The 25,986-nt window shown below is 39.6% G+C and overlaps 2 protein-coding genes across 4 annotated transcripts; one reads left to right on the top strand and one right to left on the bottom strand.

Moving 5' to 3' along the window:
* The first annotated feature begins 472 nt into the window (after nt 1-472).
* LOC147177071 (mitochondrial inner membrane m-AAA protease component AFG3L1-like) lies at nt 473-9,417 on the top strand. Of its 2 annotated transcripts, none has more exons than XM_086072299.1 (17): nt 473-669; nt 1,174-1,261; nt 1,357-1,416; nt 1,506-1,621; nt 1,720-1,869; nt 1,962-2,036; nt 2,175-2,299; nt 2,378-2,651; nt 2,729-2,866; nt 3,747-3,900; nt 3,974-4,081; nt 4,566-4,691; nt 4,793-4,903; nt 6,548-6,663; nt 7,224-7,424; nt 7,748-7,942; nt 8,041-9,417. In XM_086072299.1, the coding sequence occupies exons 1-17, from the start codon at nt 550-552 to the stop codon at nt 8,302-8,304; spliced, it is 2,421 nt and encodes an 806-aa protein (XP_085928425.1). In that variant the 5' UTR covers nt 473-549; the 3' UTR covers nt 8,305-9,417. The 2 variants fall into 2 exon arrangements, with proteins under 2 accessions (XP_085928425.1, XP_085928424.1); XM_086072298.1 differs by having other exon boundaries at nt 1,171-1,261.
* A 607-nt stretch (nt 9,418-10,024) lies between these two features.
* On the bottom strand, nt 10,025-25,203 carry dbndd1 (dysbindin domain containing 1). 2 transcript variants are annotated; one of them, XM_086072203.1, is made up of 4 exons: nt 24,712-25,203; nt 20,468-20,626; nt 15,291-15,428; nt 10,025-10,726 (listed from the first exon to the last, which is right to left on the bottom strand). In XM_086072203.1, the coding sequence occupies exons 1-4, from the start codon at nt 24,740-24,742 to the stop codon at nt 10,569-10,571; spliced, it is 486 nt and encodes a 161-aa protein (XP_085928329.1). In that variant the 5' UTR covers nt 24,743-25,203; the 3' UTR covers nt 10,025-10,568. The 2 variants fall into 2 exon arrangements, with proteins under 2 accessions (XP_085928329.1, XP_085928328.1); XM_086072202.1 differs by lacking the exons at nt 20,468-20,626; nt 24,712-25,203 and adding an exon at nt 15,774-16,560.
* Between the last annotated feature and the right edge of the window lie 783 nt (nt 25,204-25,986).

The raw sequence follows: 25,986 nt of genomic DNA, 5'->3' as shown, positions 1-25,986 counted from the left end.
ATGTTTAAGCTCAATTACTTAAACGTAAATCCTTGACACCAAGAAGCCACCAGATGGCAGATTGTGACGAATTTTTTTGATGGTGCAGTTACACCGAGAACATTTTCTAATGTGCCTTGCTCAGTAAATGTTGGGAGACACTGCATGGCGTATAATTGATAGCCTGCTGTATAAAGACTAATCATGTTAATGATTTCTCACAATTATCAACAATTATTTTGCTTGTTAATTTGTAGAATTATCTCCAAGCGTTTACATATTCAAAAGATCACTTCTACTCACACATTTTATGTACAAGTACAAGATGTATCAAATAAAGTGTCTGGTGAATTTTCGTTCAACATATACGTTGGATTGTGTTAACTGTTTTGAGAGTGACATGTTTGTATTGCCCAAGGGGAAGAACCCAATCTCAAATCACACCATTCGGTTGTGTAACCAACTCTCGCGTGATTTCGTGGACGTGTTCGTGTGTCCGTGACTAGTACGCCGCGCGTACGTGCTGTTGTGACCGTGCACATTGAAGCCCAGACTTAAGGTGTTGACACCATGGGGCTTCTTGCTGTCAGTGTCGGCCGCTTTCGGAACCGTGTACGGTCGGTTCGAGCGTGGGGTCGAGACTTCACATCCATTTCAGCAACTTTTTGTGATGGTGGAGCTCTCTCGCTGGTATGGTCAATTGTTTATTTACACTCTCTGTGTGGGAACTTCCTTTGTTTACTTACATTAAGAGATGCTCGCTGACTTCGCTCGCTCATTTGACATTGGTTAGTTGCAAGCTTGGTTCTGAAAAGGTACATGTCTCATTCAAAAGTTAGTTATGTGTGCATAAAAATGCTTGTTTTTTCTCCCCCACAAAGTTTTACAATGTTACAGTGAAGGGGGCGTGGCTACCTGTTGTGGACTCAAAACATTGACACATAACCCCTATTATTCTGGCTGTAAAAACTACAGTTCCCTGATTAAGAAAATACACCTTTACAAGTTTAGAGGATAATGATAATAATAGTAGTAATAATAAACGAGGTTGAAAGAGAAAAAACTAAAACTGAATGAATCTAGTTCATTTCTTTATTTTACTCATTATAATCCCTCAATGGGAAATTCAACATTCGGTCTGCCGTATATTTTGAGTTCCACTAGTTAACATGCCCACCATCTTTATTACAGAAGACCTCACTGATCCAAAGAAAATGTGCTGGACTTCACCAAAACAGATTCCCGTTTGTCCGCTTACTCAACTCAAGCAAACCACCTAAAGGTGTTTTTACAGTACATGGAATGGCTGGTTTTGGGCTCAGATGAGGCTTTTTTTTTTTTTTTACTGATTTTGTATTCCGCGTGTAATTAATTTAGGGTTTGAAAAGTTCTTCCCAAAAAGTGAAGGGGCCGCTGGCGCCAACAAATCAGCTGAAGGTGAGGAAGGCTTGAAGCAAAATAGGGACACTTTGTTGTTTCTGTTCTTCCTCTGTGTGTGACCTGTTTTCTGTTATTTTGTGCCGTAGATGCAAAAAGCAAGAGGCAAGAATCTTTTAGGAAGCAGCAAGTGGAGATGAAGTGCGAAGAAGGACAAAGAGGTGGGAAAAAAGACCAAGAATCAGATTGGTGGGCTCGTTTTCAGGTGCAGATGAAGAATTTTAACTTCCAATATGTAAATCACTTAAAATACAACAGTCAAGTCCTCTGTGTCCAATATGTTTTCATATCTTCATCGAACAGGAACATTTTCCACTAAATGAAAAAACTCTACGGAACCTTGCAATTGGTGCAGCTGGCATGGCTTCGGCGTTGTTCTACTTTTACTTCCGGGAGACCAGCATCCAGATCTGCTGGAAGGACTTTGTGCATCATTACTTGAAGAGAGGCTTAGTAAGAGATGAAGATTGTTGAAATAATTCCTCCTTTTGTTAAATCGTCCAAATGCAAGAACTAACTCCACTCTTCTTCGGCTGTTTTTACAGGTTGATCACCTGGAAGTTGTCAATAAACAATATGTCAAAGTAATGCCTGCACAGGGGGTTAACACATCAGATGTGGTTAGTAGTAAGAATAATAGAAACTAGGCAATGCGTAGTCCTGAAGAAAAGTTTAAACTAAGACTGACAAAAAATACATGTTAAGTACTCGTATCATTTTTCTGCTCTTATAATAGTTTGCATTTGTTTTTATTTCAGACTTATTTGTGGTTCAACATTGGCAGTGTGGACTCATTTGAGCATAATTTGGAAGCAGCTCAACAAGAACTGGGTTTGGACTCCACATGCAAAATACCTGTGATTTACACCAGTGAGAGTGACGGGTGAGAATTAGAATCCCATTATTGCTGGAATCTCCTCTTGGGCATGGTTACATCAGCCTGTTGTCTACCCATTCATAGGACTTTCTTGTATAGCGTTCTCCCAACCTTACTTCTGGTCGGCTTTTTGCTGCTGGGGACTGGGCCAAGGCCGATGGTGGGACCCCGTGGTGGTAGGGGACGAACAAACCTCTTCAGTATGGGTCAATCCAAAGCCAAGATCATCAAAGATGACATTGGTGTTCGCTTCAAGGATATCGCAGGCTGTGAGGAAGCCAAACTGGAGATTTTGGAGTTTGTCAACTTCCTGAAGAACCCCCGGCAGTACCAGGAGCTTGGAGCCAAGATTCCTAAAGTTGGCTATTGGAATTTTAAATTTGGGGTTGTCTTCTAAAAAATCTGGCATGTTAATATCCTTTTGTCTTGGTATAGGGTGCAATATTGTCGGGTCCGCCTGGAACAGGGAAGACCTTGCTAGCTAAGGCCACCGCGGGAGAAGCTCATGTTCCTTTCATCACCGTCAGTGGCTCGGAATTCCAGGAAATGTTTGTTGGCGTAGGCGCTGCAAGGGTCTGTCACATTTTTATGTCTACACGCTTTCATTTAAGCACACTGGGCCTTATTCACAATTACAAAGTTGGACATTGGTGTCTCCCCCGCGGGCCATTAGCGGCCCAACGTCCATTCTTTAGTGGTATGCAGTACAGTATTTCCTGAAAGTAACATAGACCTGTTGTCGGCCGGGCTGATTATCGGCGCCGATATTTAGCATTTTGACGAACATCGACATCGGCCTTTTTAAAAAATCTGACAGCCGATAATAGATCATTTTAAAACTGTGTTAACTTCAGGGAACTATTTAACTTAGAATTTTTTTTTGATGCCAATATTGTGAATATCGGCTCCAAATGCTGGTTATCGGCCTCCTTGACTATTAATAATATGCATCGGTCCTATGGCCCATCTATTCTATTTATCGATTCTTGTGGGATACGGGGCTGTGGGCCACTCCTAAATCCTGAAAATCATAAATTATTTGCCTCGTTATTACTTTTTAAGGAAAGCTATGATGTAACAAGTTTTCAAAAGTAACTCTGGAATCATAAATTTAAGTAAAAAAAACGTAAAAAAGTGGCCCCTTCATCCTTCAATTTTTCTGTATGAAGTCCTTGGAGGAACAATTATCCCGAAACAGTGACCTCGCCATGTTAGATGCCATGCTTCAATAAATCACATTGGTTGGGGAGTGGTGTATTCTGTACTCCACCACAGTAAACATCACAACCGAATTTACACAGCTGTGGTGTCTTGTGGTTTGCTAAAAGGGATACAAACATTCTATTTTCTGCTATATACGTCATGCGTAATTAAATTGGGTTGTTGTTGTTGTTGTGATGAGGCCAAAACCCCTCAAATAAACAGAACGTCTCTTTGTTTCATCCCATGTTAGATCCGCGACATGTTTGCCATGGCACGAAAAAATGCCCCTTGCATTCTCTTCATCGATGAGATCGATGCAGTGGGTCGAAAGCGGGGCAGAGGAAACTTTGGGGACCACAGTGAACAAGAAAACACACTTAACCAATTACTAGTTGAAATGGATGGTAACCAGATCGTTGCTATTCTTAATATCTGGGAATCTCTCGCGACCTTTGTGATAAATTAATTTCATTTCAGGGTTCAAGAGCAGCACCAATGTGATTGTTTTAGCCGGGACCAATCGAGCTGATATCCTGGATCCAGCTCTGATGAGGCCTGGACGCTTTGATCGACATATATACATTGGTACACTATATACTGCTTTCTATCTTTATAATTACTAGCCTGACATTAGAGCTCTGTCAATTAGCTTTTCAGCAGATTAAATGTAATAAAGGCTATTAGATTAGCCTGCTTCCTTTTTAACATCTGTTCACTCTTAACGTCATCATCTGCAACCACCTGTGTTCTTTCATCCTGACACTTAGCATGTTCTTGATCTTTCCATGCCCATCGTAAGTTCTAATTTATGATATACATTTACACTGAAGTGAGCAGGCCGCCACTCTGACAAAGACAGGAAGGTCAAATGGGAGAAAATTTGACCCATGGAAATGAAATGTAACTGGCAATATTGCTTAAGTAAGAATAGTCTTTGAGTTCTTGACGTTTTTTGTTTTGTTTTATGTATAGTTCCCCAGTGTCACATGATTGCCGTGGTCTACTGCAGTCGTTTGTGCTTCTCGGAAATGCTTTGTTGCTGTTTTTCACTGTTATATTTTCTCTCCAGGTCCGCCAGATATAAAAGGCAGAGCTTCCATCTTTAAGGTGCATCTGAGACCTTTAAAGTTGGATCCATGTATACCAGTTGAGGCTTTAGCCAGAAAGTTAGCGGCACTCACTCCAGGTTTTACTGGTAAGTTATCAGTCTCATGTGTAGGCACTCCCTCACTCTTTCTATAAAAAGGAATGAAATGTTTCCTATTGGCATCAGTGGAACAATTCTTTGTGTCTTAGGGGCTGACATCGCCAATGTTTGTAATGAGGCTGCTTTGATAGCAGCACGCCATCTGAACCGGCACATCAGCACTAAGCACTTTGAGCAGGCGGTCGAGAGGGTCATTGGAGGTGAGATCTCAAGCACGTTTGTCCATGAGTTCTCAAACAGTCGTATCTCAAATAATCTTTCCCCTTTGAAATGAATCGAAATCCCATTAATCGAGTCCAGCCTCCTCAGAAAATCAAAAAAAAAAATTAATATGAAAAATAGCATTCTAAAATAGTGTATTTTATAAAGACATGCAGTAATAACATAATTAAATAGAATATAGAGAAAATAAGCAGTGTTTGCTTCTTCTTCTTCTTTTTGCTTCAATTCAGTAGACATTGTGCTACTCCATCTGGTGTATGCGCCTTGACCACCTAGAGGGAGTACATTGATTCACGTTCCAAATTATTATGCAAATGATGTTTTTCTCTGATTATTGCTATGCAAATGGAACTCAGCCTAATTTTTCTCTAACAGTTGATGAAAATTTGACAATTTTGAAAATTATGCCATTCACACAGACTGTATAAAAATAAATCAGATAAAACATAATTTGCATAGTGATTTAGAACACAGTGTTGAGACATTTGCATAGACTGCACATGGAGCTGGACTCGGCTCCTTAGTAAACTGAAGTCATATTAGTCATTCTTTGCAGAGGATAAAGAATAGATGCACGTTGGTATTGGCGTATTATCAATCTACACGTGTTGCTCTGCTTTTGTGTTAAATCCATCACATTGCTTAAAAGGGTTCATACATTGTGACTCTGATGCTATTCGTTAGCCTCTGATAGCACACTTTAAGGCATAGTTGTGTGGTTATTTAAATACAAAATGTGATATTTTCTGTTTTTTTTATGTTTAGTTTGACAGTAAACGTCCACTGGGTGTGGCAATAAACAGCTCGAAGGGTCTTTTTAAAATAATTGTTCACTTCATGCCAAAACTTACTTATTAAGTGCGTACACTGCCATCATATTGTGGTTGTATCTCAAATTTTAACTCACAATTCAAAGCAAATATTTGCAGTGGAACTTGTCTCAAAAATCTCAACAAAAAAAACAACTTATCGCAAATGAAGTCACTGGTATCTCAAGGCACCACTGCACCGTAATCGCCTCCATGTTCGCAGTACGCTATTCACAAATAGCATTTTCAATGCTGTTTGCTGCAAATCTCAAATGTTCTTTCTAAAATGCCCAAAGAAGCCACAAGATGGCACTTGAGCCCCATCTAATCAGAACAAAGTACACTTATGTCATGGAAGCACGTTGAAGGGAAACATCTTGACAATGGCAAGCCTTATATTGTTTTTTTAAATTTATATTTGTTAATTTTTCCTTTGGGACACCATCATCATCATCATTGAGACAATTTACATTCAGACAGGAGCTAAGTTTTAGTGGAAAGAAATTACAATAATCGTGTACTGTATTTTTTACGTGGTAAGAAAGGCACATTGTTGAACTGCGCATTTCTAATTAAAGTACACATTTTTACACTTTGTTATGCAGAACTATAAAAAAACAACAACTTGAGAATCTGTTAATTACCTCCACATAGTAGCATATCTAAACACCCAGCCGAATTGAAAATGTACTCTCCTGTCATCTGACATGATCACTGAAGCGGCTCAAAATTGAGCCGAAGAAACAAAAACATCGCTAAATAATCATCTGTGGAGGAGGTTGGCGCTAATCAAAGCACATTTGTGTCTGTCAGGTCTGGAGAAAAAGTCTCAGGTACTGCAGCTTCTAGAGCGGACCACCGTGGCGTATCATGAGGCCGGCCATGCTGTCACTGGCTGGTTTCTAGAACACGCTGACCCGCTATTGAAGGTAACCCACCTGCTGTCTCTCTGTTTTGTAACTTGTGAATATTTAATCACTGTCAGTTAACTCATTCACTCCCAGCCATTTTCACTGAAGCAACCCCCCTTCGTTCCCGGCTGTTTTACTGGATTTTGACTGATTTTGCAAAGCCCACAGAATATTGTGTTCTTGTTATAAAAACATGGAACCTACCAAAAGAAAGATTCGAGTCTCTTCTTTTATCAGGGGAAAAAACATATTTCTATCTGTTTCCGTTTTGCAGCAACTAACATTCGAATAAAGCTAAGTTTCACCATGATTCACAAATCTGTTTAAAACAGTGGGGGGAAAGAGCTTGTTTTTTGGCCCTGGTTGATCGTTTTTGCTCTGCTGCCACCTGCTGGTCGTTTTTGTAATAATTACCATTGCTCCAAGCATTCTCTTCAGTTCAGAGGCTGCGTCAAAGCCTTCTCTATGCTCTAGTATAAAAAAAAATAACATTAAAAAAACATGTAAATACGTCTTTCGGAGCATTGTAATATTTAAAATAGAACGTAATCATTCAATTGAGTATTGTCTTCTCTCAGGTATCGATTGTTCCAAGAGGAAAGGGGCTGGGCTACGCTCAGTATCTGCCCAAAGAGCAGCATCTCTTCACACAGGAGCAGCTGTTTGACAGAATGTGCATGATGCTCGGCGGTCGAGTGGCCGAGCAGGTTTTCTTTCGCCGGATCACCACGGGGGCGCACGATGACCTTCGGAAGGTCACGCAGTCGGCTTACGCACAGGTGATGAGATGAGTTTACAGTGCTGCTGTTTTACAATTAATAGGTTAGGTTTTTTGGGGGGGGGGGGTTGCATCACTAGATACATTCTTGACATGAGATCAGAATTCATGGCTTCAAGTTCTGTTTGAAAATTCTGTTTATTTCAGAATGTGTGATTAAATTGGTGGAAAAACACACTTAAAACCCCCCCAAAATACATTAATATTGTACTCACTTGTTTGCTTCCTATAATTACGCCTGGTACACACGTAAACCACAAAAATCTTTCCGCACACGATTCACGACTTCCTCAATTAATTGAGCACCTTGTGCTCATTCTTCAGGTGGTGCAATTTGGAATGAGCCAAGCGGTGGGTCAGGTGTCTTTTGAGCTCCCGCAGCAGGGTCTCATGGTGGCCGAGAAGCCCTTCAGTGAGCCCACAGCCCAACTCATCGACCAGGAAGTCCGCCTCCTCATTGACTCCGCCTTCCAACGTACGCACCGGCTCGTCAAGGAGAAAAAAGCAATGGTGGACAAGGTGAGAATTATTTTTAACTATTGAGGAGCAGAGTTGGGTAGACAAAAAGTAGTCCTCCAAATAATTATCGCGTGAATCTTTTGACTCATGTGTCAAAGGTGGCAAAACGTCTCCTAGAGAGAGAGATTCTAGAGAAGTCCGACATGGTGGAACTGCTGGGGCCGCGACTTTTTGGAGAGAAATCCACTTATGAGGAGTTTGTGGAAGAGCTCGGGGACCTGGAGGAGGACACCTCGCTACCCGAGGGCCTGAAGAACTGGAACAGGGACATATGCCACAAAAGACACTCGCAGAAGGAGCAAGACAAATCCGCTGTCTATTTGATGCAGCGTCGAGGAAGACAGCCGTCTGGTTTCAGGTGAACTGTCATGGCGAGGATGAACGGTGATCATGTTTATGTGCAATTGTTTTATTGGAGTCACTGAAATCCAAGATGGAATTTCAAGAAGGCCATTAATTATTATTATTATTATTAATTATTATTTTTTACCAAGTGCACTGTATCAACTATATTAGGTCATGTTCTCGTGCCATTTTATGGCATCCTTTTATAATAGTCGTAAATTCACGTTGCCTTAAAGCACACACACACCCCCCCCCACACACACACACAACCACCCCCCCCCCCCACACACACACAGTTTTAAAGAGTTTTAAACAGTTTTAAAGATGACCTTTGATTGAGCAGGGTTGTTGCACTGATTCAGATATTTCTTTTCTTTTTTTCTTTCTTTTAAAAAAATTAATAAGCGACTTGTAGCATCACATTTCTACATTTAGGGCCTGATTTACTAAAAAAATCCCAAATAGTGATTAGAGCGTGTTTGCGCCAACAAAAAAAGGCTATTTTGGGAACGCAAGCGCAAAATGGTTTTGAAGTGTTAGCGAAAGAGGTAAACGAAAATACATTGATCACATAGATCATTTTGGGGTATCCAACAAATGCATAAAATCAATGTTGAGTTGTATTTCACTGGTGGTGATCAGATGTACCGTTACAGTAGTAAATCGGGCCCTTAGTGTTTTGTGACACATTAAATCACATGTACTGTAAAATCACACTACCTCACACTCACATGTCCACCTATAAGGAAAAGTGCATTTCTAAAGCATAGCCTTATAAAATATAATCTGGTTATGCTAATGTTGTTCTTAAAGAGGATTCCTGTTGTTCTAAATTGAATTTGTACCCAGACTGAACAGCATCGCAGCTCATGGATTTCAGGAGCTATAACATGTTTGACCTGGTTTACGGCTAAAGTGCATTTTCAGCTTGATTAAAAGCTCTTTAGGGTTTATTGCTTTTTTATGACTTTAATATGGTTTTGGTTTGAAGATTATTCCTTACATGTCTGTGAAGAATATTAGGATTTATGTTCATATGTATGCAATAGGATGTAATGAAGGCAAATGGAATGATGAACATGTGAAGCCACGTGGACACAAAAATAAATTAAATACATATTTTAGATCCATTAGCCCACCGTTTTAGAAATTCATTTCAGAATGGAGACATTGTCTGCATGATCTGGTAACAAGATTTCAAGCCTAACCCTTACCTTGAGAATTGTCACCTTTTACACAACAGCTTGGTGTCGTTATTTATATTCCCAAGCGACCAGGTGACGCCACAGCAGAACCTGCCACCCACCCGCTCGCTGAAAAAAGAGCCCTGGAAGCCTTTCAGCGCGCAAGCTAGCAGGTGGTTAGTGCCTCTCATCGAAGCCCTGTGACGACCTGGTGGGATGCACTGTAATCCAGCCAGCAGGGGCTTTAAGCAGATGTATTTTGGCTGCTCAAACGTGTGACGCATATAGGCACAAAAAGGGTTAAGTAACATCCAATTTTCAGTGAGATGTGCTATCACGAACTGAGCGAATACGGACACAGTGTTTGAGAGTGGAGACGATGGTTTGACATTTCACCATTTTGAAGCCTGTTTTTTTTATCATGATTTATTCATTTATTTATTTTTTAATCATTAATGATCAGTCATCTCTTAGTCAAAAATCAAAAGAATGGTTGGTCAGAGTTATAAAATCATGACCAATCAAGAACAAAAAAACAAAGCTTACAACAAAGCACAGTTTTCAAGATGTTTAATTTATCCTCCCACAGTCACTCACATCATTCTTGGATGATCATCAGTCCAGGTAAAGATGAGCTAAATTGATTCAAAACTAATCAAGTCACTGGGCTGTCACTTCAGCTTGTTGTGTTAAACAAGTCTTGGCACTTCGTCGTGTGTTTGGCATTAATGCAAATTCATGATCTCAACATATTCATTCCTCCGTCATTTTTGACTTAAATTTGGAGGGCCAATGTAAATTAGAAGATAGTCATCACTTTGGAAGATAAGGAAAAGAAAAGGATTCTAACGAACGAGCATTCTGTCACTACCCTGTCTGTCACTCCAACGCACACCTTCAAATCTTCAGAGTGAAACAAAAAAGGAGAGAGAAGAAGTATGTGTGTGTGTGTGTACTGAACATTTTGAGAACACCGCAAAGTGTCCAGAGTTCAACACGAGCTCATCTGTTCATCAGCACCACAAAACACCGTCAGTGGCGTTCAGGTGCCGACTGTCCGCTCTGAGCTGCATTTTCCCGCCGTGTTGCACGCCGCGTCAAGGTTGTTTCGGCCTCTCAAGCTTCATGAAGGGCTCCGCGATGGTGTCCGAGTCGCTGTGGTGCTTCCTCTCTCGGGGGAGCTCCACCCTGCTGCAGCGTGTCCATGAGGGAGAGCGCATGTAGCCTCCCTTGCCCAGCACTGCCTGCTGGGAACCTGACAAACACAAGCAGGCAAATGAGGAACATAATTCAAGGTTACCTCTCACACAAAACTGAAACGCTACCATACAGACTACTGAAACACTCGTGCTCACTAGTGATTTTTTTTTCTACTCGCATGCACTACTAAAATGCTCTCACACACTACTGAAGAGTTAATAAACTTCTTAAAGGTACTGTGACATTTTCACAACTGAAATGTTCCCCCGCACGCACGCACGCACGCACACATACAATGCTCCAAATAATTTTTTCACTCCTATGCACAACTGGAGCACCCTCACACAAAACACAATTTATTTTCTATCACACACTATTGAAATTGAAATGTAATGTTGTGAGAGTGTTTCAGTTGTGAGAAAATTTCAGTAGTGTGTGTGAGAGCATTTCAAGTGTGTCTGTGTTAGTATTTCAGTAGTGTGTTAGACTGATTCAATAGAGTGAATAAGATCATTTCAGTAGTGAATAAAATAACCTTTTAGTAGTGTGTGAGAGCATTTTGGGTTTAAGTGGAAAAAAAAACTAGAAAGTGTGAGTGTTTCAGTTGTTTGTATGAAAGCATTTTGGCGGTGTGTGAGATTGTTTCAGTAGTTCACGAGGGGCATTTCAGTAGTGTGTAAGAGCGATTCAGTAAAAGTGTAAGAGAGTATTTTGGTGGGTTGTGTGAGATTGTTTCAGTAGTGTATAAGAGCGTTTCAATTTTAAGTGAAAGTAACTGAGCATCTTAGCGGCATATGAGATTGTTTCAGTAGTGCATGTGAGAGGCTGAGAGCCTTTTGTAGTGTGTGAGAGAGATTCAGTAGTGTGCATGCCAGTATTGGAACGTTTTAGTTGTGTGTGTGTGAGATAATCTCATACACACTCAATGAGGTGACATTCATGTTGCATGTATTCTGGTCCATCAGCTGTACAGTCATTTGCATTGTTTCTTTAATCGGCCACTTCATTAGGCACACGTCAGCATTTGCCAAAATCCAATTCCCACGGCAACGCACAGTGCAGTATGTGCGTGCACTGTAGGTCATTGACCAATAACATTAGGCACCTTGCACAACTTAATGAGATCCGACTCAAGAGTCGTACCCTTAGAGTGCTAATATGTGAACTAAAATAGTGCATAGTTTTGATGCTATCAAAGAAGTATACATCTAAAATTAAGATCAACTGCACCCTTTTGTAGTCAACATCACATAGCCATTCCTCTTTTCGCCACCTGGTGGCAATGTCCAACCTTTGAGAAAGGAACAAATAAAATTAAAAAAAAGAGTCACAGTCTGGAGTATTTCTAATGGCTCTCCTAAATGGACAGCATTCTCACCGCTGGTTCATAAATTTCCCCAGAGCCACAGCAATATCCTCACACATTAGACACATACAGGGTAAGGAGGGGGTTGATGGATGAGTATTGACCTAGGATTAATGGCTTCTCCGCAGGATGTTAATTAGAAGCACACTGACCTGCAAGGCACAGTCTGTTCCGCAAACACTCTCCACCACTTGTTAAGTGTACAATTTATTTCATGCCATTAATATATATATATGCACATACACTCTATATATAGTTTGTCATTTACTCCTCAATCTTCCAAAATGTACAATGGCAGTAAAGATAAACAAGCCTATTTGAATGTTTTCCCTCAAGTAACACGTTTTGTTTCCATCAGGGTAAACATGAATTATTTAAAGAGCCACATTTAGCCTGAACTCGTTCACCCATCCACCTCTCGGTCTCTCTCGTCCTACCGTCACATGGCCTCCAAGCAGCGGCGCAAAAGTCACAGTTTTCCGATTTCCTCAACACTTAAGTGTAAATCGTTATTAAACCGAGTGAGAGAAGCCGGAGAACTTCAGGGAGTGGTCACCAACTGATTCGATCACACCAAGATGGCAAAAGATTTTAGTTGATGTTCAACTTAAAAATACATCAAGAAACTGGAGTCCTCGGGATGTCTGCCTGAGAACATTCTGTAATTATCGTCAGCATTCTTTTTGCTTTCAAACTTAGACTTGGATTTAAACTACGAAGGAATTGAGCGAGGGAATGAAAAAAAAGGAGTGACGTGAAACATCAAGCGAACAATAACGACTGAATCGTTGTGATGTTTATGTGTGGGGGCAAACGGGTAACATTCTGTGACATTTGGGAGCACAATGACAAAGGCAAATGATAAAATCAGAAGTCGGAATGTCAGGCATTTGATAAGGAAGGAAAGTCTTCTGCATTTCACAGCGCTGATCTATTTTTAATTTTAAAAAATAGCTCGTTTTGAAGTTGGCATTTTTACTAATTGAAACAGATGCCGTTCTGCATAAACAAAATAAGTATTCGGCTTTAATTTAATCGTCCACTGATCCAGGGATAACTTCATGACATCATCTAACTGTCTAAATCTGTGGTTTGTAGCAAAATGATTTCAGACACTAATAGCAGCAGACATAAAAAGTCTACACACCCCTGTGTAAATGCGAAGTATTTGTGATATAAAAGTTTTTTACACTATTAACTCATTCACTGCCATTGACGGCTATAAACGTCAACAAATTATTTTAACTATTTCTATTAGTTTAACTTTTTCTCCCCTACTTTTGTTAACAAGAGTATGAAACCCTAGAATTGTTTTATTGTACATTTAGAACAGATGTAAAATTTGTGATTAATCGTGAGTTAACAAAAAAATGTCATCGCCTCTTGCCTTTAATTTTTAATAATCTTTTTATAGCCATTGTATATTCAAATAGATAAGAAAATCATCTCTCATAAATTCTGGATGAAAAAAAACCTTTGTTAAGATTTGTTATATGTTGAGCACTTGTGAGGTCATACACATTGGAATATAACCAAAATTGTAGGGGAAATGATGCCTCTAAACTACAATACTGCAGCTGTGGAAAACGTTAGGCAAGAGCTCTATCTTTCACTGACTGCCTGCCTTGTCCACATTCTTGTTTTTTGTCTATAAGTATTCTCCCCATCACCCAACCAACTCTTAATGCTCATCTGCAGTTCAAAACGCCACAGATGGTTTACTATTTAAGATAACCGACACTTAACAAGCAACACCATAATGTGTAATAAAACAATAAACAGGAAAATTGTGAGGAAATGAACAAAGCAATGGTTTATTTTTTAAAGTTGCTGTGTGAACCTGTTTTTGAGCCCAACAAACCCTGAAAGCTACATTTACTAATTCCACTCCAAACCTCTAGGTGGCAGTAATGCTGATTAAAATATGAACGTCTTGTAAATCTCATCGATGATCATGACAATTAAAATTGTGGCTTCTTAATTTTATACGAAGGTGCTTGAGTTGGGCTATAAGAAAATGCTGCTGGGTGTCAACAGCAGGCGCGGGTTCACGGTCTGCATGCAGGATGAGGCATCCAGCTCATGAATAAAACATTTTTGCCTCCTTTAGAAAAAAAGTGGATGGTGTTTTCACGCACCCACTGCTGTGAAGCACAAGCAGGATGGACTCTCATGCACCTTTTCCCATCATGCATACATGCATGAGGCCCAAAGGAATGTTTCCGCCCTGTTCTGTTCTTTACATGTAAGACAATTTTCAGTTATTTCTGTGTGGCTGATGGATAAAATAGACCAATATCATTTTATAGGATTAATACATATTAAAAGAGAATCATGTGCTCGACTGGTGTCATGTCCTTGAAAGCGAGGACGTGTCCTCATGTTTATTCATGAATTTCAGTCTTTTACATATTCCAAATATTTCACCGGCTCTTTTGGTAAGGAATGTTCCAGTATATCAGAATTACAAATTCTTTCAACTTTTTTTCTTGCTATTGAGTGGCACTCAATGTCAGTAAATCTCCTTAATGCTATGTTGTCTCGTTTCTGTTAGGGTCTAACATTGTGACAAAATGAAAAGTATTATTAACTGCGACATAGCAAACTGATTCTGTACAATAGACTATATTTTTATTATACTTTTTTCAATGTCTGCAGCCAGGTTGGCACAGAAAATGAGAATCTGCTCTTAATTGCCTTACATGGATAAATAAAGGTTAAGTAAATCGAAACAAATAAATGTTCTTTAAAAAAAAAAAATCTATATTGTATTTTTTATTAGACAGAAATTGCGTGCAATCACAGCCTGGAGTTCTCTAATACCTGTACATAGAATAATAAATCTTAAAGTCAATTAAAGAGGAATGTTTAAATTATTATTATTATTTTTTTTTTTACTAAATGTTAGAACAAATCCCCAGAAATCAATTGTGTTTTTTTTTTTGATAGAAGTAAAAATAAAAATAACCAACCAAAATAATGTGGTTGCAAAAGTGTGCACACCCCACATGTTTTCAGAACTAACATATCACATTCACAGTAATGTGAAATAGGAGTCAGCACAAGTTATCTGATTAACCCAAATTAATTGGTTGCTCTAGCTATTAGTTGTTATTACAGCAATTACAGTCATACTTTTTGCTTCTAAGAGTATAGAATAGTGGGACCACTAGCAAATCAAGTCAAGTGGCTTATTGAATTTGTTTAGGTGTCCAAGTGCTGGATCATTCATGTTGTTTTGTGTGCATCTCACCCGGTGGACATTCATTGTGGTTCTCCTCATCAGAGTCAGCAAAGACTTCAGCCAGCTCTTGGTCCGACATGTCGGTCAGCTCGGTCAGATCCAGGAGGTCAAAGTGGACTTCCAAAGAGGACACGCTGCTCAGAGGTTCTAGAGGCGACAAAAAAACAAACAAACAAACAGTAAACAGGCCATTTGTAATTATTGTGTCATTTCAGTCTTGAGTCTCATCATGAACCTGAAAATTATTTTTTCTCCTTTTCTATATTCAATATTTCTATATTTTGGAGGCTTAGACTGCCCCTAAAGCTGCAAATACTCATGCTCTACCATGTATATGGAGGCTAGTTAATTATTGATTGTATCTAAATGTAATATTTTACCAAGACGTTTTAAAAATGTCCTGACTTCAAGCCCATCAAACACTTTTGATATCAATTAGAACAAAGAACATGGCCAGCCATCAGGTCCAAAGTCAATGACCTCTGACCTGACCTTTAATGCGTCTTTGTCCATGCGTCCCAAAACATGTCCTCCTTAGTCCTATGCTTGATAGCTGAACTCGAGTGGAAGATGTCTGGAGGACGTGCTGAGACAGATGGAAGCGAGTCTGTGTCTCCATGCGATTCAGGCTGCCTGCCAAGTCTGGATTGAACACTTCGCAGATTGCGTGGGCATTAAAAAGGCTTCGACTGCAGCAAGGCGTTATCGTTCCCATTTCCAGGCTGCTCATGGATGCAGCATGTAAGAAGGCGTGAGGAATACGACAACAACAGCATGAAAACTGCGGAAGACAAAAGAAAGGTGGTAGCCCTCTCGATTGGACTTTTCAGTCTGTGTGAAGATACACAGGGAAGTGTTCTTTCTCATGGGGAGTTCAATTATGCCATTCTAGTCTCCTCACTGATAAAACATTGAAATCTTGAGCTTTAATCAGTCCAGAGCTTCCCAGTCCAAGCGTCACAATGGCGAGTGTGATGGGAACAATAAGGACGACGACATGAGACGATGAAACAAAGATGAAAGGGAAGGAGATGTTGGAGGAACGAAAGGGGTGACTGGAGGAAATGATGAAAATGACAGAAGAATGATGGAAACGCAATCATTTTTTCTGCCGCCTCCTTTTGTGCAGTGCTCGGTTGTTGTTCTCGGCTTTCTTTCCCACTCCTCGTCCCCTTAAATAATTGATCACAGGGCTTTCTCTTCCAGACAGAAAAACGGCCTCTTTGTGTGTGCGTGTGTGTGTGTGTGTGTGTGTGTGTGTGTGTGTGTGTGTGTGTGTGTGTGTGTGTGTGTGTGTGTGTGTGTGTGTGTGTGTGTGTGTGTGTGTGTGTGTGTGTTACCACACAAAGGGAAGATGTAAAGCTGTAGTAGCCTGCAGTCAAATGGGTGTGCCCACATTTGACACAATTCCACTATTGCCAGTGTGTCTTTAATCCCACAACTCTATTCAATATTCATGCTTTTAATGCGTGTGAAATAAAGTCTTGTTAATTCTCGAAAGCTAATTATGTCACTTCGTTTCATCCGGAAATTCACAGTAAAAAAGAAAAGAAAAGAAAAAAGCAACATCGGTTTTAATATCTAACATGGGAGGTTGCTGAAGCTCTTAGAAAGCGACTTGCTTCCTTCTTCAACAGCACAACCAGACCCGACTCACGAGTTTTCAAGAGTCATTGTTCTGCCAATGTTATGTTTTGACTTGTGAGCAAAAAATGATAGCTATAAAGGTGGCAGTGAACTCAAAAAAGGTTGTATAATGGTGAGTGATTTGGCTTGTTTAGCACTATTGAATTGACAACCAAGATACAGTAGCATTTAGCATTAGCTAAAGTAATAACACAACCAACAATCACCAGATTAACTAACCTCACAAACCAGATTGATATTGTGATTCACTTAAGGGAGTTCTTCACATTATCAATCTGGAACTTCACTTGGTAGATCCGTTTGGGAAAGGCGGGACATTCTGTACAATATTTTGAGCTGATTGGACGATGCGACATCTTGTGCACGTTAGCTTTGACCAATCATGGCGACGGATGAAAATATCGTCTTCGGACTAGTTTTAGGGGGGGAGAATACAAGATGTATTCTCTTAGTATTTGTAAACAAATACCGTGAGAATTCAGTTTGCTGGCAAGGTTACAGATTAACGAGCGATTAATTTTTTCCCGTAAATAGTTCTTGGTGAGGATTTTTTGTAAAATTTGATTATCAGCAATATTGTAGTGTCCCGATTTTTAATTTTGAAGATCTGGTCGCCTTAGTTTCAATATGCTAGCTTAATGCTAACACTTAACTCATTCACTGCCATTGACGGCTATAGACGTCAAAATGTCATTTTAACAATTTCTATTAGTTTAACATTTTTTCTACTTTTGTTAACAAGAGTATGAAAACCTAGAAAAAAAACATTATTGCACATTTAGAACAGATATCAAATTTGATCGTGAGTTAACTAGAGAAGTCATGCGAAAAAACTATTTTTTTTAAAGAATTTTTTATTTTTTTTTATGAAAGATTATTAAAAATTAGGGGCGTCAGGCGATTACATTTTTTTATTGTAATTAATCGCATGACTTCACCAGTTAACTCACGATTAATCACAAATTGTATCTGTTCTAAATGCACAATCATTTTTTTCTAGGTATTCATCATAGTAGAAATAGTTCAAATGAAATGTTGACGTTTATAACCGCCAATGGCAGTGAATGAGTTAAAGGGATACTGTGAGTGTATTTGATAACTTCATAATTTTTCATGTACAATTAATACCTTTAAAAACAAAATTTTCCACTTGCTGTCGACTGTAGATGACATCACCGGTGCTGAGGAAGTAGGTAACGACCAATCATGACTCACCTGTTTTCTGGGTTTGGTCAACAAACTGAGCCATGAAAATGGCTCCTTGAATCAAGTATCCCTTTAATGGAAAATGCCATAGATGAAAACCCTCATTTAACCTCCTCATCAAGAGTGCAAATCAATGGCAAAAAAAAAATGAAGAAAGAAAAGAGTGAGAGCCATCAATCTCATCCGCCATTCTGTCTGTCCGGTGTTTACACATTCTGGCATGAATAGATCTGCTACAACAAACTGACAACATACTCTTCTACGGGAACCTCGCGCACACGCCTAGCGACCGACTGCATGACTGCGGCACAAGCAAAGTTGTCTTTATTTTGAAAGTGACATGCCTCCAGGCACACACGGTGAGTTGTGCTGTCAGGTGGCAAGGCAAGCCAGTGGGTCACAGACATTAGCCTGTGGATGAGCTGTCGCAGTGAAAAACGCTTGAGTTAGTGAAGCAGATAAAAGCTGCCTTGTCACATGTAGCCCCAGTATTCAGCACCGTGTTGCACTGATGCACAATGAGGCCTTTCAGCATTCTGGCCTGCGCTGCAGCCATCTTCAAAAATGCGGGACCGGAATACTTAAAAAGGGCTGGAATCATTAAAAGGCTTTAAAGCACCGGGGAGGATCGTTTGATAAAATGGTACTTTATGGCTTGAGAATTATGTTTTAAATCTTTAAAATGCAAGTCAGTAGGGCATTAGAACCGGTGGTATGAGGTTGTTGAAAGCCAGTCTCTCGCCACTCCTGAATGCGTCTTACCTCATTTATTATGACACACACTTAGTATTGATTCGTTATCCTGCTCAAGCAATCATCCTTCCATAATTCAATTATAACCTCTTTTATCCCGGGGGATACATTCCAGATTCACCTGAGATAGGTGATAATGTAACAGAGAGACCATGTGATTATCATTTTTACCCCTTTCCACGTGCTTTAAACACAATTTTTTTTTATGTACTTAAACATATCACAGCAGACTTAAAAGTAGTCATTAGTGCCTATTTTTCACTTCGCCAACCTGAAAGTGAGCGCTACATCTTGGCTAATGATTGGTGTGAAGGGTTACCAGTTTGATACATTGCTCAAATGACCATTAATCAAACATTATGCTAATAATTATATTCATTTACGTGAAGACACTCATCGTGTCAATCATTTATCACAATTATCAATATGCAATACTTTGTTTCTATAAATCTTTGCCAGTTTTCAGATGATCACTTATTCAATATTCCTAGAAAATCACAATGTCCCATTAATGGTGAGCTATTTTTAGAACAGTGGTTAACTATTGTATAGCATCACTCTGAGGTGACAAAAAGAAAACTCTGTTATCTGAATAAGAGGCTAAACGTGCTTGCTTGAAAGTGTTTGTCACTTAGTTAAATTTGACTGTAAAACTAGCATACATGATTAAACATTGTACTGTATATTTGAACACCAAAATGTTCAACCAAACCGTATAATTTCGTCTAATGGAAGTCCACTAGCTTAATGTAAACATATACTGTATACTACTGACGGCTATAGACGTCAAAAATTTGTTTTAACTATTTCTATTAGTTTAAAAAAATTCCCCCACTTTTGTTAACAAGAGTATGAAAACCTAGAATTTTTTTTATTGTTCATTTAGAACAGATATAAAATTTGTGATTAACTGTGAGTTAACTAGTGAAGTCATGCGATTAATTATGATTTTAAAAAATTAATCGCCTGACAACCCCTAATTTTTATTAATCTTTTCTTTAAAAAAAGAAAGAAAGGAGAAGATAATGAAAAAAACATTTTTTTTTAAGTTAAAATTACTTTTAAAAACAACAACAAAAGAGCAAAAGATTATTAAAAATTAGGGGTGTCAGGCGATTAAAATTTTTAGTAATTAATCGCATGACTTCACTCGTTAACTCTTGATTAATCACAAATTTTATATGTGTTCTAAATGTACAGGTTTTGTTTAGGTTTTCATACTCTTGTTAACAAAAGTGGAAAAAATGTTAAACTAATAGAAATAGTTCAAATGAATTTTTGACGTCGATAGCCATCAATGGCAGTGAATGAGTTAAAACTGTAATTATTGCTACAGTGCTACCCGACATGTTGTGGCACAACACGGTACTACAACTCTAAATTCAGTTGCTCTCCATGCTGTGTGGTTCTAAACCTGCTCCTGGCCTTGAAATAACTTCTGTTGTGATTTAGCATTATATGAATAAAAAAATTTGAATTGAATACATTTTTTAGTTGCCTGTATATTGTAAAAACAAGCAATGAAAAAATAGAATTAAAAGCTTAATGATCATATAGTCTGCCCCTCCCTCTCTACTCACGTCTCTTCTCGGAGATTTGCAGCAGGCTGGCGGTGTGTCCCGTCCAGCCGCCCTCCTCCTCGTCCTCCTCCTCGCCTGCGGCGTGCGGCGGGAACTGCTCCTGAGAGAGGTTTCCTGAACTGGAGGGCTTTAGTAGCTTCTGGATGTCTTTACCGGGCTCTAGTGGCGCACAGACCCAAGGAGAAGCTCATGTTTATGTGACTTGGGAGCCTAAATGCATTTTAAATGGATTTGTCAGGTGACTGTTTTTCTGTTATTATGTTCGTAACGTTAACAGAGCAACAACAGGGTTTGATCTTTACACCGTACATCATATCTTACACGGGACCACTCTTGACTCAGCCCAACAATTTTGTTTTTCCCATTGAATTTTCTTCTCTTCCTTCAGATGAAAAATGAGAAGAGCAGAATATGGCGCCTCCTCCGCACTTGTTAGAATTATTGATTGATTTTCCCAGAGAGGGACAACAATAAAACGACCTTGGCTATTAGACTGAAATACGTCCTCGATATTTAGACCACAAATTGGATTTGATTTCTGTCTTCATCTTATCTACAAGTCATGGCTAGGAGGAGTAGCATCAACCAGGATTTTAAAAGAGAAGTCAACCCAAAAATCGTCTTTACAATAATATGTTGGATTGGCCCCCACTAGTCTAAGGACTTAAAACTTTTCTTGACAATAATGTTAAATGTTGCCTCACAAGTCTAAACATGATATTCTGATTATTACTACATTTGTGGAAAATGGGCTAAGCAGCAAAATCCAGCCGTTTTTAATCCATTTCAGGGTGCGGCCATTTTGCTGTCAAGTGAAAATGACATCACAGTTCCATCAGCGGCCGCCCTCTGAGATGCATAAAAACTGTTGGATGTTTCTGCTTCACGCAATATTGACCAAAATACCATATTTCGACTCGTGGGGCTGCATAGAACATATTATTGTCAGGAGCATTTATGGGGGTTGACTTCCCCTTTAAGAATCAAAATCCACCCATTTGTATCCATCTCAGGTGGCAGCCATTTTGCCACTTGCTGTCAACTGAAAATGACATCACAGTCGCTCAGGGTTCAGGTAACGACCAATCATGGCTCAGCTTCAGAAAACAGGTGAGCTGTGATTGGTTATCAATGAAATGAGGGGAGCAGTGTTCACTCCTGCAGTGTAGCAACTGTTCTGTATGCAATCAGTCTCCCACACCTCAGACTATGGCTGTTTTTTTTTTGGGGGGGGGGGGTCAGATTTTTCAACCCAATTGCTGGTCTAGGGCACTCCTCAGACTTCTGTGGTAAATCACATTAGAAGTGTGATGGCCATTAGTGGTTTGCCCACTTGGATTTGACCTTTGGACGACCTCTGTGTGATTGAACCCATAGATGGGACATGGGACAAGGTATGTGACATAACGTGCTTTCACGACAATTGTGTTTGCATCATTAGTGTCATGGTCAGTGTCAAATTTCTGCTACAATCTACTAATGTAGCCACCAAGGCTAATCAACATCGTCCAAGGTAAATATTTGTACCTTTTCAGGGCCAAACGATACAGTACAAGCGTGTTCCCAAGCTGTAACTGTCGACTGTTTAGGGCAGTGGCTCTCAAAATTCCACCACACGAAATACTTTGCTCTCCAAGTACCACAATTTCGTTTTGTAATAGAACTAAATCTTCACCCAAAATTTTGATTTTCAATGCAACACTATTGTAAGACATTATAACATTATAAACAGCTTGAACATAAGCATGTGGTTGGAAAAATGTACATAAATACATTTTCAACTAGTAAGGACAAAGAGCATAATAGTATTTGTACCTTAAGCTAGCTAGTATCAAGGACATATAATATATAGCTCAAATGGTTTTCCATAGTGCACATAATGTGAATTTGCAACAATGGCAGTATGCAAATTTGAACTGTGTTGGAAGAGTACAGGCAGCCTGACATCACACCACCTGCTGAATCCACTTCATCCCTTCCCGGGCTTTGATGGGTCTTCTTATATGTGATTCCGACTGACAGATGGTGAGTGATGAGAAAATTAGAAAGGCAAAGAGAATGATGCGCTGCATGCTTGCCAAATGTCTCCGCACCGTGAATCAATATATGTGTTGCACAATTAATGTGCTCTAGTTAATAAATTTAATACATGATTTCAAAGCCTTCATTAATTTTATCTCTACTCTCACTGGACAATTCTTTAGGTACACTTGAGCAATCTAATAAAAACCATCAGACTGAAAAGGTTGTCTCATAAGTGAAAATCAGACTGGTCCAATGGTAACATTATATAACAAAAATGATCATTATCTTTGTAAAGACACATTTATATGATGCAGCTTTTGTACTATGTCTCAATAGATAAGCAGGCGTGCCTAATGAATTGGCCTGTAAGGTGAACAGTGGAAATGTGTGTACTGTGATGCTGTCACAACAGAACTATTTGTGACTCACTCAGGGCGTTCGGTTTTGTTTTGTTTTTGGTCTTATTGAATTTAATCCGCATAAATGAATAACATTTTATCATCAAGTACCAGCATGAATGTAATAAGTAGAAGGATCCCTTGGCCAGCTGAGTTCAGTACATGCTGACAAAGCAACTCTGACTTGTTTCATGCAAATTTAGTCCAAAGTCAAAGAGCATTCTGACACTTTAACAAAGACTGAATTTTGAGCCAGCAATGCAGCCAAACCTTACTTTTCTGTCTACCTGATGCATGGATATCAAAAGTCTACTCACCCCTCTTTAAATGTTAGACTTTTGTGATAGAATAAAAATGAGATCAAGATAAATCATTCCAAAACTTTTTTCTACTATTCATAATTATAACCAGTAGAACACAACTGATGTTTTCTCTCTTCAAAAGTAAAAACAAACAACTGTTACAATGTGCTTGCACGGGCGTGTCCATCCTCTTATAACTTGGATGTGACTGTGTTCACAATGAACCAACCACATTCACACTCATGTTAAATGAAAGTCAGCACACACCTGCCACTGTGCTTCTGATTAACCCAGTGGTTCGTCATTATTTTTTTTGTCACGCCCATAATAATAAGAACACATTTCCCCCCCCTCCCCTCACCCAACTCTTTGCGGCCAGCCTGCGACTATAAATATAATTTGTCTATACAATTGTTATCAGTATACCACTGCGTAATATTGTATCCTTATTAACAAGAAAATAAATAAATAATACAGATCAACTTACAATGAAAAACATACTGTAGTGGATGTGCAATTACATTTTAGTCGAGCACGGCAAAAGAAAAAGGAAGAAGAAAAAAAAGAAGCTTAGATTAACCCTAATTACCTCAATTAATTTCAGCTAATTAATTTCAGCTATTTTAGGCTTTTGTGACCCCCCCCAGAGCAGACTTCTGAAGGTTTTGTGCTGACAGACTCCTGTTCTAGAAAAAAAAAAAAAGAAGAAGAAAAAAAAGAGTTCAACCTTGGTTTCACTGGACTATAACAAAATCTCACAAGCACATGTGGGAAAATATGTGTTGATCGGATGAAACCAAGGTCAAACTTTTGGGCCATAATTTTGTGCAAACACAGCATCATCAAAAGAACACCACACCTAGTGAAGCAGTGAAACCCTCACACGGCACAAAAATCAGCAAAAAAAAAAAAAAGACAGGAAAAGCCTACTAGCTGAAGTTTATATTATTTATTTATTTGATTTATCATGGTGTAATTTTTGTATGGAAAAATGCCAACACCCCTAGTAATTCAACAGGGTTGTGTAGACTTTTTTATTTGATTTTTTTTTACATTCAATGATTCACACCAGTACCTCCAAATTGTCTGACGTTGGCATGAAAGTTAGACTGACTATATTTGACAACCGTCCACAATGCAATTCAGCACGGGAGTATTGTGTGCGGCTTCCCTACAACGGGCTTCCCTTAGCTGACCTTCACACAATGCATCCACTATTGTACAACAATTTGTCTCTCATCAGTACACTTTCTGCATGGCTGACCTATGGTGTGTGCCTGAAAGAGGCCCCCTTGCTTTTGCAATGAGCAAGTAACTCGAGAGAGGAACCTCCGCGCGGCATGGGAAGACAATGACCACAGTGTGTTAATTGACTCTGCGCCGCCCCGCATGGGAACTCGTGAAAAAGGAGGGTCAAGTGTGTGCTGTTCTCATGTAGTATGATCATGAGATGAAAAAAAAAACAAAAAAACAAAAGCATTCAAATCAATGTAAAGAAGAAGCAGAATTGTGTTCTTACCTGGGCTGGCAGCCCCTCCCTGTGCCTCCATGCGGCTCAACCAAGAGAGTCCTGCTGTTCACCAGACCAGCATCAGGCGAGACGGGCGCGGAGGGGAGAAGCAAGTGTGTGAGAGGTGTGTGTGTGTGCGGGTGTGTGTGTGCGTGCGTGCGTGTGTGTGCGTGTGTAAGGGAAAGGGAAGACAAGGGTTGGTGGTTAAGCGGAGCAAAATCTCAGCTCCCCGTGGACCTTTCTCCTTTATTGTCCTATGTTGTCACAGATTTCCCCAAACAGGTGTAGTTGCACGCTCGCTCCACGTGGCAAGATCGTCCATCACAGCTGCAGAGAGTGGGTCCATCGCAGAGGGGCGAAGTGGGGGTCCAGGAACAGCCACATCACTGCAAATTCCTAAGCTCGCCGGTTTAGTAAGCACGGCATTGTGAGGCTTTGCTTGACATGTATAGAATCCACTGAGATCCAGAGCCAGAGAAGAGAGTGAGAGAGGGGAAGGGAGGGTGTAGCTTGGCTTACTGCCCAGACAGGAGAGGGAGGCAAGGGGTGTCAGGGAGGACTCTGCTGGGTGGGTGGGTCTATGGATGTCTTTGAATATGGTTGAAAAGTAAGTACATATATTTTCATTAAGGGCAAAAATGCAAGGATGCAAGTTTTCAAGCAAAAGATGAAAGGTCAAGTTCTCCTGCAACAGCATGGAACAAGTCTGGTGTTTGACATAATCATCTGTTGTTTGCGTTCGGTGATGTCAAAGTCAACATGTATTCATCCTATGATAAATACGGAAATAACACACTACCCTTTGTAATTTGATGTAGCGCCCCAAGCCCCCAACACCACACCTTCGCTGAACAAATAATGCTCCGAGGGAATTTGCTGGTAGAGGTTACTCTCTTGTGGCCAAAATGTAACATTGCAGCTTGTCGCAAAATTGAACATTTAGGAGAGAAAGACAGAGGGTGGAAACAAATATAAGTAGAAAAATGTACTGTAACTGAACATGTGTAGGAGTATGATGTTGTGTTTAATTTTGTAACAATGCTGACCGAGGGAGAAAATGTACAGTATAAATTGCAAAGGTAGCAAAAGATCACAAAGCTGTACCAAGTAAGATTTGGGAAGTATATCACGTGAAAGTAAATTTTCTAAAAAACCTAAGTATGGGAGCATTGCTGCAATACATAAAAAGTTCAATATAATGTAATACTTTCATAAATATCGAGTTACACCTCCGTGTTAAGGTTGTCTTCGGGCCATTTGGCCTATGTTAAGTTTGACCCTCTC

This window comes from Leptonotus elevatus, chromosome 3 (genome assembly GCF_054856555.1).
Source record: "Leptonotus elevatus isolate MCC_2025b chromosome 3, RoL_Lele_1.0, whole genome shotgun sequence".
Taxonomy (NCBI): domain Eukaryota; kingdom Metazoa; phylum Chordata; class Actinopteri; order Syngnathiformes; family Syngnathidae; genus Leptonotus; species Leptonotus elevatus.
Note: the sequence above shows the minus strand (reverse complement) of the source record. Positions and strands in the feature narration are given on the sequence as shown.

Bases quoted from the DNA above. Each gene is read 5' to 3' on its own strand.
- LOC147177071 (XM_086072298.1), top strand. From the start codon at position 550: ATGGGGCTTCTTGCTGTCAGTGTCGGCCGCTTTCGGAACCGTGTACGG. The intron at 1,622-1,719 runs GTGCAGATGAAG...TTCATCGAACAG, and splicing joins ATTGGTGGGCTCGTTTTCAG to GAACATTTTCCACTAAATGA. The intron at 6,664-7,223 runs GTAACCCACCTG...GTCTTCTCTCAG, and splicing joins ACGCTGACCCGCTATTGAAG to GTATCGATTGTTCCAAGAGG.
- dbndd1 (XM_086072202.1), bottom strand. From the start codon at position 16,011: ATGAGCAGCCTGGAAATGGGAACGATAACGCCTTGCTGCAGTCGAAGC. The intron at 15,429-15,773 runs GTCAGGTCAGAG...TGTCGCCTCTAG, and splicing joins TGGACAAAGACGCATTAAAG to AACCTCTGAGCAGCGTGTCC. The intron at 10,727-15,290 runs GTGAGATGCACA...TGTGTTTGTCAG, and splicing joins CCACAATGAATGTCCACCGG to GTTCCCAGCAGGCAGTGCTG.